The sequence below is a fragment of the Lipotes vexillifer genome, unplaced genomic scaffold, assembly GCF_000442215.2.
Source record: "Lipotes vexillifer unplaced genomic scaffold, Lipotes_vexillifer_v1.1 scaffold1643, whole genome shotgun sequence".
NCBI lineage: Eukaryota > Metazoa > Chordata > Mammalia > Artiodactyla > Lipotidae > Lipotes > Lipotes vexillifer.
Window position 1 is genome coordinate 153,163 of NW_006784879.1, and position 12,025 is coordinate 165,187.

Consider the following 12,025-nt stretch of genomic DNA (forward strand, 5'->3'; position numbering starts at 1 on the left):
AGGGAGGAGAGGGGAGAAGAAAGAGGAAGAAGATGATGGCGGCAGGGACAGCACGGCCTTTGTGCCAGAAAACTGCACTGTATGCATATTAACCCATTTAATCCCACCACCTCTGATGAAGCAGATGCTCGTATTTCCATATTACAAATGAGGTAGGTACAATCAAGAGATTGTAAAAGCAAATTTATAGTAAGCAAAAAAGTTAGGATTCAAACCTAGGCAATCTGTAAGAGAACCGGCAATTGCTACACATACTGCCCTCAAAAGACAGGGATATAGTTAAGGAATGGGAAATTATTCAATTCAAGAAACTTTCACTGAACACCCACAATGGTCCAGGCACTATGCCAGGTGCTGGAGATATGGAGATGAGAGATACAGAGGCTGCAAGGAGAGCCCCCTTCAAGTAGGGAAGACACCACATTTATACAATAATGTTAGATATGATCTAGAAAGGAAAGAGAAATTGATTCTGTTGAGGCCTCAGGAATAAGACGTCGCAGAAGAGATGATCACAGACGAGGGTTTTATAAAATAAACTGAAGCTCTCCAAGAACATTTGGAGGTGTGTAAGAGAAAATATATATGGGTCTCTGCCTCCCATGCCCGCTCCTGGCACAGAGCTCCTCAAACCCTTGTAATTTCCTAGGTGATAAGAGCACTAGAAACATCCCTTGTTCTAATATTTGTCTTTGACCCTGACACTGACCCAGGTCTCCTTAAACTCCTGTAAATTCTTAAGTGGTACGAGCATTAGCAGCACGTTTTGCTCTAATGAGGTAACCCTGGTGGGCTCCTGGATGGGGGCTGGTCACCAGGAAGACCAAGCCATGCTGAGAAGCCCCACCCCCACCCATCAACACTTCTGCAGAAAAGGGAGAGGGCCTGGAAATGCAGTTAATAACTGACCACGCCTACGTGATGCAGCCTCCATGAACATCCCAACGGTGTGGCTTCTGGAGAGCTTCCAGGCTGATGGACCCATCCACACCAGGAGAGTGACGTACCCCGACTCCACAGAAACAGAAGCTCCTGGGCTCAGGACCACCCCCGCCAACCTCGCCCTAAATATCTCTTCATCTGGCTGTTCATCTGTATCCTTTATCATACCATTTAATAAACTAGTAAACGTAAATAAGTGTTTCCCTGAGTTCTGTGGACCACTCTAGCAAATTAATCAAACTCAAGGAGGGGGATCTTTGGAACCTCTGATAACCTGGGCCGTGTGAACTGGTATCTAAAGGCGGTCGGGGGGGCATGGCAGTCTTGTGGGACTGAGCCCTTAACCTGTACGATCTCATGCCATCTCCAGGTAGATACTGAGCTGAATTGTAGGACACCCAGGTAGTGTCACAGAGAATTGCCTGTTGTGAGGGAAAAACTTCCACACGTCTGGTGACCAGAGGCGTCAGAAGTGAGATGTTTTGTGTGAGTAGTAAAGGAGATGCACAGGAAAGAGAATCACAGAAGGCAGGCAAGAATGGAGGTTTTCCCTATAAAAGATGAAAGACAAGCTTTTCAAGCAGAATACGAAGCGTATACAAAGGCACAGTGTATGCAGGGAGATTTTAATTATTATTTTGACGGTGCTGATGTAGCAAAATAAGAACAAAACTGAAAAACTGAGAGGATGGTGAGTGGAGTCAGAAAAGAACGTGGGGAAGGAAAGGCAATTTCCAGGACAGGAAATAGAGCAGGTAGAGCTACAGTAGTGACTGGGACTGGGCAGTTAGGCCCAACTGTTTTCTGTGCAGCAGACAGTCCATCTGGAGGGGAAGGGGGAAAGGGGAACGGGGAAGTGGGGACAGCTGATGTCTTTCCAAGGATGAACCAAGAAAAACACAACCAGTAGCGACCATTTTGTCATGTACAGAAATATCGAATCTCTATCTCATGCACTTGGACCTAACAGAGTGTTGTAGGTCAATTATACTTCAATAAAAACAAACAAAACATTGCTAAATCAAAAACAAAAACAACAGCAAAACACAACCAGCTACCTCTAGGAATGTGAGGCAGGAGGCAGCTAGGTGAGCGTTCCCTGACTCAAAGTTTAAAAAGTTGGAGACCACAGGTATACTTGAAAATTATTCTCTACTCTGAAAGCATTTCACTTTAGAACACCAGAAGTCCAATCAGATAACTTCTTTATCTTAAAACTGCCAGAGTATTATAATACACATACAGATGACCCCTGAACAACGTGGGGATTAATCTGTGTGTAACTAATCGTCAGCTCTCTGTATCCACGGTTCCTCCACTTGCACAGATTTAACCAACTGTGGACCGTGTACTACTGTAGTATTTACTGTTGAAAACTACATGCATGTAAGTGGACCTGGGAAGTTCAAAGCACATTGTTCAAGGGTCAACTACATTTTTAAATGCAGATACACAACGAGTATTAATTCTAACTATGTAAGGTACCATGGGGCAGCAGAAATATTATAGACACACTTAAGTAAATGAGATATACTGTACCTTTAGGTGACAATGAGGTTTTAGATAAATTTAAATGCTTTAATCCCTTTGGGAGTTTGGCAAACTGAATACTTAAAGACGACACACCTGAGAAAGAAAGGGAAAGGGGGGATTGTTAGAATTTTTCAGTTGTTAGGATTGCATTTGTTTTACAATGCCTGAAAATTAACTTTGATTCCAATTAAAGTGATCCTTTTTTCTTTCTAATGTTAGACACTGTTTTCTAATCATCTACCATCATGCCTCCTCTACTTTCAGTCCTACCTATAGGGTAAGAGAAAAGCACAATTATCGAAACTTTACCATTAGACATGTTCTTCTTTGGACCAAGTATTATCCTCTCCTCATAGTGCTATTTCAAATGCAAATAGTCTTGGGAAGAGTGATATAATTTCGACTCTTTTCTTTTTAACCTGTGTCTTAATGAGCTGATCACTCTTCTGGGTGAACGGATGCATGCTATTTAATTATTGTCAAGAAAAACAATGTGATATTAACTATTCAGATAATGGCTTCACTTTAAGCAGATGACTTCCAATATTTAATTGGCTTATGGCTAACAACCTCAGACAAAGCAACAGAGCATGTTTTAAGCTACCTTTAACCTACGTTTGGTAACATAAAATTAATCCCAAGGAATTTACAGTAATAAAAATCCGGTGGTCTCTAAATTTAATGGCCAGAGTGGGATACTGTGAAAACCAGCTCACTCACGCAAGGACTGTAATGAATGTAGACTCTTTTCTGGGAGGAAATAAGTAATAGATGAATGTATGCTCTTCCAACAGGTCCTTCAACCAACCTCCTGCTGTATCTGAGTTATCACCTTCCCAGGGGGCATGTTTGGGGAAGAATTCTAAAACAGTATTAACTGTATGGTCCCACAGACTGATTCTCAAACTTCCAGGCACCAATAAGGTACAGCCATGCTGGCTGCTGCCCTATCACATAACCCCAAATTACATATAAATTTTATCAATTAATACGTACTACTGTAGAAATAACCTAAACGTCATTCAGCTTGATGAAGCTTCTAGATGGGCATTTCCCAAAGGATGGTAGGGTACTGGGAGACCCTACCTATCTCCCACAGCATTTCCAAAATAAGTTTGACAATCACTGGATTAAATAATGTTAAACAGGTTTTTTAATTAAAAATATTTCTAGAGATTTGAAAATGTTAATCCATAATATTAATTGCAGAGAGGGAACAGGACTGATATTTAGTCAATACATTGTAAAATGTATTGGGGTGGGAGGGGAGAGAGGAAAAAGATGGAGAAATTTTGAAAACTTGATTAATCCAAAAGTCAAAAAAAAGAGAGGAAAAGGGAACAACAAAAAAAAGTGATAAAGAGAAAACAGATATATAGTGGATTGTCACACAAATAAATCAATAATTACATTAAATATAAATGTACTAAGTATTCAGACTAAAAGTCAAAGATGGATTAGCTAAACAATAATATCAGATGGTTTCGAGAGACACACTTAGAAATGCATGTATTCCATAGTGAACCTAAAAGCATAGAAAAAGATATATGCTGCAAATCTAACCAAAAGAAAGCTAGTTTATCTGTAATAATATAAAACAAGTTAGATTTTAAGAAGTAATACTAGAGATAAATGAGATATTTCTTTAATGAAGAAGATATAATAGTTTTAAATCTGCACAATCTGAATATCATAGTCTCAAAATATATAAAGTAAATCTAATGGCAAAAAAAAGAAAATACACGTATTATTATACATATATATGTGTGTGTATACACACCCGCGCGCGCGCGCACACACACACACACACACACTCAATAGTGGGAGATATTTAAACACATCTCTGTCAGTAGCTGATAAATGGACAAAAAAAGCTATAAAATATACAAGATATCAAGAGCATAATGAAAAAAATCTATTTGATATATTTAAAACACTGTACCTAATAACTACACAATATATTTCTTCAAAGTACACAAGGAAAATTTACCAAAAGTGACCATCTACTGAGTCATAAAGCAAGTCTCAACAAACAGTATATTCCTTAACTTCTGTGAAATCATACAGAGTATATTTTCAAACTATTAGTATGTTCTCTAACTGCTATTACTATGGAATTAAGATAGGAATTACAAAAGAAATTATAGTTAGAAAAATCCCCCAATGATTAGAACTTAAGCAATATATTCCTACATAACAAATGAGTCCAAAAAAAAGAAAATCACAATGGAAATCTTTTTAAATTTTTTATTTAAATTTTAAAAATTATGACATCAAATTTTGGGAACACAACTCAAGCCCTCCTTAGAGTGAAGTCTATACTCCTAAATACATATACGAATAAAGAAGAAAAGCTGGAAACTAATTATCAAAGTATCCATCTCAAGATGTGTAAAAAAAAAACAAAACAGCATATTAATCCTCACTCCATCCCTATAAACAGAAGGAAAGAAATAACAGAGAGAAGACATCATTAAACAGAAAGCAGTCATAAAATAAGTAAATTTAACAAAGCTTGTTCTTCCAAAAAAACCCAATAAAATTAATAAATGCCAGCAAGACTTTAAAAAAGAGAGAGAAAGAAAAGGATCAAATCAAATTATATAAATCAGAAATGAAAACAGAATGCCAGTAGAGATCCTGCAGACACTACAAATAGAACTGAAGGGTATAAAAAAATCTACAGATCAAAAAATGTATCATTTTAGAAGAAATTCCACATGAAAAATACAACTTAGCAAAATTTACATAAGAAGAAATAATCTCTATTTAAGAAAATAATAAATCTATTATTAAAAACCTCTCAACAAAGAAAAGCAAAAGAAGACAATATAAAAGAGTATGTATTATATAATTCTATAGTGGTGAGTTCCAGAATAAATAAAGCTAATCTATCATAACAGAAGTCAGAATAGTAGTTATCTTTTCCGGGTGGTGGAGGGGAAGGGTGGGGTAAAACAAAAGAGAAGCTTGTGCAGTGCTGGTAATGTCCTATTTCTTGATCTTTGTAGAGGTTGCATAAGAGCATCCTCTTTGTAAAAATTCATTATGGGATTTACAAACTTTTATCAATGTACATTATACTTCAATGAAAAAACGTTACTTCAGAAAATCAGGTACGGAAAATAACAGAGGAGAAAATCTAGATGTCTGTGGGTGGCAATGACTTTTTAGATACAACAGCAAAGGCACAGACCATGAAAGAAATCATTGATAAGCTGGACTTCATTAAAATTAAAAAGTTCTATTGGGCTTCCCTGGTGGCGCAGTGGTTGAGAGTCCGCCTGCCGATGCAGGGGACATGGGTTCGTGCCCCGGTCGGGGAAGATCCCACATGCGGTGGAGTGGCTGGGCCCGTGACCCATGGCCGCTGAGCCTGCGCGTCCGGATCCTGTGCTCCGCAATGGGAGAGGCCACAACAGTGAGAGGCCTGCGTACCGCAAAAAAAAAAAAAAAAAAAAAAAAAAAAAGTTCTATTGGTTACCAAGGAGGGGGGAAGGATAAATTGGGAGATTGGAATTGACATATACACGCTACTATATATAAAATAGATAATAAGAACCTACTGTATGTCACAGGAAACTACTCAACACTCTATAATGGCCTATATGGGAAAAGAATCTAAAAAAGAGTGGCTATATGTATATGTATAACTGATTCACTTTGCTGTACAGCAGAAACTAACACAACATTGTAAATCAACTATATTCCAATATAAATCAATTTTTTAAAAATCAACAAGTTCTACTCTGCAAAAGATAATGTCAAGAGAATGAGAAGACAAGCCAGAGACTGAGAGGAAATCTTTGCAAAAGGCACATCTGATAAAGGACTGTTATTCAAAATATACAAGAACTCTTAAAACTCCACAGTAAGAAAATAAACAACCTAATCAAAAAATGAGCTGAAGACCTTAATAGACATCTCACCAAAGAAGATATACAGGTGGCAAATAAGCATATGAAAAGATGCTCTACATCATATGTCATCAGGGAAATGCAAATTAAAACAACGAGATACTACTACACACCTATTAGGATGGCCAAAATCTGGAACACTGCCAACATCAAGTGTTCCAGGATGTGGAGCAAGAGGAACGCTCACTCATTGCTGGTGGGAATGCAAAATGGGACAGCTGCTTTGGAAGACAGTTTGGTGATTCCTTATAAAACTAAACTTATTATTACCATGTAATTCAGCAATCACATGCCTTGGTATTTACCCATAGTAGTTGAAAACTACACGAAATTCTGGAAAAGGCAAAACTCTGGAGACGGTAGAAAGACCAGTGATTGCCAGGGGTTGGGCATGGGGGTGCATGGGGAGGAAGGATAAACAGGTAGAACACAGAATTTTTCAGGCAGTGAAAATACTCTGCATGATACTATACTGTAATGAGGGATGCATGTCATTATACATTCGTCCAAACCCATTCAACACCAAGAGTGAACCCTAATGAAAACTATGGACTTTGGGTGATTACAATGCATTAATGGAGGGTCATCAATCGTAACAAATGTCTTAACTCTGCTGATAGATGTCGATAACGAGGGAGGCTATGCCTATGTGAGCCCAGGGAATATATGAAATCTCTCTACATTTCTCTCAATTGTGCTGTGAACCTAAAACTACTCTAAAAAAGTTGTCTTTAAAAAAAATTAGGTATGGAAGAGGAAAGGACACCAGATTCTTACTTTAAATATTGACAAGAGTTATCATTGACTACTCATGACCAATTCTTTCACGTATTTTTTCACTCAGCAAAGTATATGCTATGACAATGTTTAAAAATAGATATATATAAAATAAAATAAAATAAATAAAATAAAAATGGATATATATATCCCCAAATCATGCTGAAAATATCTGTTAGATCAAAGTTAAACTACAAATTTGTTTCACTCAGGTTGACTTGAGTTGTTTTGCTTTGTTCTTTGAGAAAATGATAATTTCTAAATTTTCAATATTTTCTTTTGTGTCAGACACACCTGGAACACCACATAAAATTGTAAATGCCTACAACCAAATGCAAGGCCAGAATGGAACAATTATTTTACACTACTGGTGACACCCACCCATCTGTTCATTCCTTAATCATAAACTTTCTTTTAAAAAGGAAGGTAGATAAAAAAGAATAAATAATCCAACAATACTTTTCTCTAGAAATAGGACTATCACACCCTAAGTAATGAAAGTAATAAAACGTGAAGCTCCTAAGTTAGAATAAAGGTGAATAAAGTCATGTTTGAGCATTTACTTTAAACAAAGAAAGCAGGATTAAAGGTAAAAAGGACTAAAGTCTCAGATACAAGATTGTTCGGTTAAAGTATTTTTTATCTAACCCCAGACTAAGTTACTAGCTTCTTTTTTTTCTTGATGAAATGTTTTGTTTTAGTTTCCTAGGCATCCACAACTCATAAATATATTTCTTCTTTAAAGAAACACCCTTGCTAAGTGCTAATGGAATGAAAGGCATAACTGGGGCCAGTACTGTTCAGTTTTTTGAAAATGAAAAAACTAAATTCACTTTTGATAAAAAGGTAACAGATTATTACACAAAGGGTCCTCCACTTTGGCAGATTTCAGAAATGGGGTCTTGGCAACATGAATAAATTGAGGGTGCCTGGCAGCCAAAATCTCAGGAAAAACAAAAAAATTAACCTGCCTTGTACTTCCTGAAGTTGGTTACTCAATAGTGCCATGGAAGAAACTGATCATCAAGAAAACATTTCCCCACAAAGAAAGGTCAGAAGAGACTTTTTCAACCTCTGGCCAAAACTATTCAATTCTGCCCCCCAAATAAAGCAAAACTTAGCCTTCAGAGCTGTGAATTAAAACGAAATTTATCACCAAAAGCTTTCATCTGGAGACTTTACTGGATGAATAACCCTTCTTGTAATTTATTTTTATTTTACTATGTGTCAAATTTAGAAGAAAAAAATGGTCGAATTTTTATTTCTCCTTTCAAAACAAAACTATTACCGAAATATTTATGACTAATAAAAAAGTAATTATAAAATGTTTAGAATTATAATTTGCCATCTGATGTAATTAACTTCCTAAGACAGGAAATTAAATTTGACATTGCAGTTTTAACCCATTAATCATGCATGTACTTAAAAGCCTATGACAATAACATATAAAACTCTAAAATTCTGATATTCTGGAATCAGTGTGATTCACATGGTTGGAAAAAACGGTTTAAGGTGGGTCCTGGTTGACCGAAAGCATGATATTAATAATTTAACAAAATCCTGCTATGGGGGCTTCCCTGATGGCGCAGTGGTTGGGAATCTGCCTGCTAATGCAGGGGACACGGGTTCGAGCCCTGGTCTGGGAGGATCCCACATGCCGCGGAGCAACTGGGCCTGTGAGCCACAACTACTGAGCCTGCGCGTCTGGAGCCTGTGCTCCGCAACGAGAGGCCACGACAGTGAGAGGCCCGCGCACCGCGATGAAGAGTGGCCCCCACTTGCCACAACTAGAGAAAGCCCTCGCACAGAAATGAAGACCCAACACAGCCCAAAAACTTAATTAATTTAAAAAAAAGATTAGATGTTAATATTTGAAGATATTTTTAAAGGGGTTTGACGCCATTTCTTTTCTTTTTTAAAATATTTATTTATTTATTTTTGGCTGCGCTGGGTCTTCGTTGCTGCACAGGCTTTATCTAGTTGTGGCAAGTGGGGGCTACTCTTCGTTGTGGGGGGGAGGCTTTTCAGGCTCTGGACGCGCAAATTCAGTGGCCATGGCTCACGGACCTAACCACTCCGCGGCATGCGGGATCTTCCCGGACTGGGGCACGAACCCGCGTCCCCTGCATCGGCAGGCAGACTCTCAACCACTGCGCCACCAGGGAAGCCCATTTTCTTGTCTGTTAGAAAGCATATAGATTTGACACTGTAGATATCAGAACACAAGTGAGAGTTAAAATCTTCAGATTTCTACCAATTCCAATGGCTTCTCTGGAGAGTTCAGAAACACTAAAAAAAAAAAAAACTAAGTAAATAAATAAAACACGATGGAGTATTTCCGTTTCAAAAATAAGACTGAGAGAAAGAGATTCAAGAACTAGGAATATAGGAATAAAAGACTAGTGGGAAAAAACAGTCAACACACTTAATTTTTTGAATGCCCTAAAATCCGAATCTATGCAGTTTTTAAAATACTGTTTTACCCTGTATAACCATAAAAATATCAATTAAATATGGCTGAAATCATGACTCTAAACAAAAGTACTTTCTGCTGAGTAGCTGTCGCACAGAAACCTGGCCTCTTTAAATATCAAAGTGATTAAGAAAATGCACTAACGTGCTATGGAAAAAGCCAATGTTTTCCAAATCGCATACACAAAATTATTTCCTTACACTTCCAAGGGAAATCTAGACAGCCAAATCAGAAAATCCCAACCACGGTATAAGAGGCTGATTGACTGATCACTAAGGCAATTCTGAACAAGAGTCTGTCAGTACTAAGTATGACTCTGCAAGCTTTTCCAAATTATGTAAACATGGTTTCCTCATCTCTAAAGGGGAATAATAACATTTGTGCTATTTAACTTCACAAGACTATTTTATGAATCAAATATGGTAGTAAAAGTTAACACTTACTGAGAGTGCATAGTATGTGACAGGCGATTCTTATGGCTTTTATATGTATTATCTCACTTAATCCTTAGAACACCATTATGTAGGAGGTGCTATTATTATTTCAGAGATGGGGAATCTGAGGCATAGAGAAGTTAGGTAACTAGTCCAAGGAAACTCAGATGTAAAGTAGAGAAGCCCAGATTTGAACCTATGTATTTTGACTCCAGAATCCACTGGTATACACTGAGATATGAAAGATCTACAGCACCCCAAAATGTAAGGGACAATTCTAGAATCTATTTATCTTGTCTCATCCAGAAAATCAAATCAGAGCCACCACCAGATGGTTGGAGAAAAAATAAAATATTTGGGTGCTTCAGGTCAACATTTCCAAAAGAAAAACACTCCGAGACAGGATTCTAAATCATCTTTAAACAAAATAATCCAATTTAGAACAAAGTGAGGGGAGGAAATAAGGACAGACATTCCTAATGAGGCTAAGATCATAAAATCTAGGATAACTGGGGAGGGTAACTAGGGAGAAAAGAACACAGAGCCTGTGACATTTAGGGAAGGAAAGTGTGTGAAATGAGCAGAGAGAGAAGAGCTGCATTCCCCCAAAACACTCAACTTTGATCCAAAAAGTCAGCAGGTCCAAAGGATTAGTCACGAGGTGATGACTGAAACACCCTGGTTCAGATACTAGGTCAGCCCAGAGGACTCACCACAGAACTAGTTAATGAAGTTCAGCTAGAACAGGGAGTTTCAAGCCTTTTCGACCATGACCCACATAAAGAAAGAGATTTGTCATCATGATGCAGGAACCTCATACCAAAATAAACACATACACATGTAATAGAAAACTAAAACCCAAATTTTCCTGAACAATGCACTCTGATATTTTCTATTCTGTTTCTTCTTCTTTTTTTAAAATGTTTACCAGGTCTTGACCCACAATCTGAAAACACACTGGGCTAGAAGGCCAAGAGCAAGCTGGGGAGCAGGGCCGGCCGCACAAACAGGGTAAGAGGAGCTCGTGCATGTGTGTGGTCCGTTCACTGCCCTGTGGGGCTCTCGCAGAGCGGAAGCAGGGCATCCAGCATTGGAAACATTGCCCATACACACTACACCCCTCCTACTAAATCATACTTCAACCTCCTCCACCCCAAGCCCCTTAACAACAGAAGGCTGCCTGTCCTCTGCACATGAGCCTGACAGGGAAGCTGAGCTGTAAATATCAGGGCTTTGCTGCATCAACTTTCATATCACAAAGCAAGGAGCCAAACTTCCTCGCTAGAGTTTCCAAATAAGTCCCTGAAAGGATGGTTCAGGTACAAAATCAAATTCCACTTGGTGCTTAAATTCCTCAGAATTCAAGGCTGCCAAACTGCCTTGTGTTTCTTTGCAATTCCTTGTAAATAATCTTCCTGGGCTCAGTCTCTCTTTATAGACTAAACAATTCAATTGCAAACTCCTCCCCCATGCTTTTTTATTGTTTTCCATTGAAAAGCTCAGAAAAAAGTCATGAAAAATTTTCCCTATTTTGAAGTTTCTATAAATATTTTACACTCAGTTGGATTTCTTGTGGACTTTCCATCCAGGAGCAGAAAAGCTACCAATCACTTTCAGATATTTAGCCTGGATGAAAAAAAAGCCTGTAAAGAATTTGTGTTCAGGAGGGTCAGCCCCAAGAGTGAAAAAGGTGGGGAATACAGGTGCTGGCAATTGTCCCAGGGCACCGGCAAACACAGCGACGAATGAATTAGAGGGGGCAGAAACGTGTCAGGAGTGTCAAAACTTGAATGTAAGTGAGCAGAAAACACCCTGAAGAGTCGGTATCTACACATCAAGCTGTGGAAAACATCCTTGGAAGGATTCATGGTTCTAACACCTGGGAACAGATGGCAGGTAGGTGAAAAGATGCACAAAATCAGGTCACACAGGTAGGAAAGAGGAGGAAA

General features: G+C 38.2%; 1 protein-coding gene across 2 annotated transcripts in view; it reads right to left on the bottom strand.

The window, feature by feature from the left end:
- The window catches only part of CARMIL1 (capping protein regulator and myosin 1 linker 1), a 333,075-nt gene that overhangs the window by 134,212 nt on the left and 186,838 nt on the right, over nucleotides 1–12,025 (bottom strand). For both annotated transcript variants that reach the window (XM_007457010.1, XM_007457009.1), the window contains exon 12: nucleotides 2,482–2,568. In XM_007457010.1, coding sequence (XP_007457072.1) covers nucleotides 2,482–2,568 — 87 coding nt within the window. The remainder of the gene's footprint in view (nucleotides 1–2,481; nucleotides 2,569–12,025) is intronic.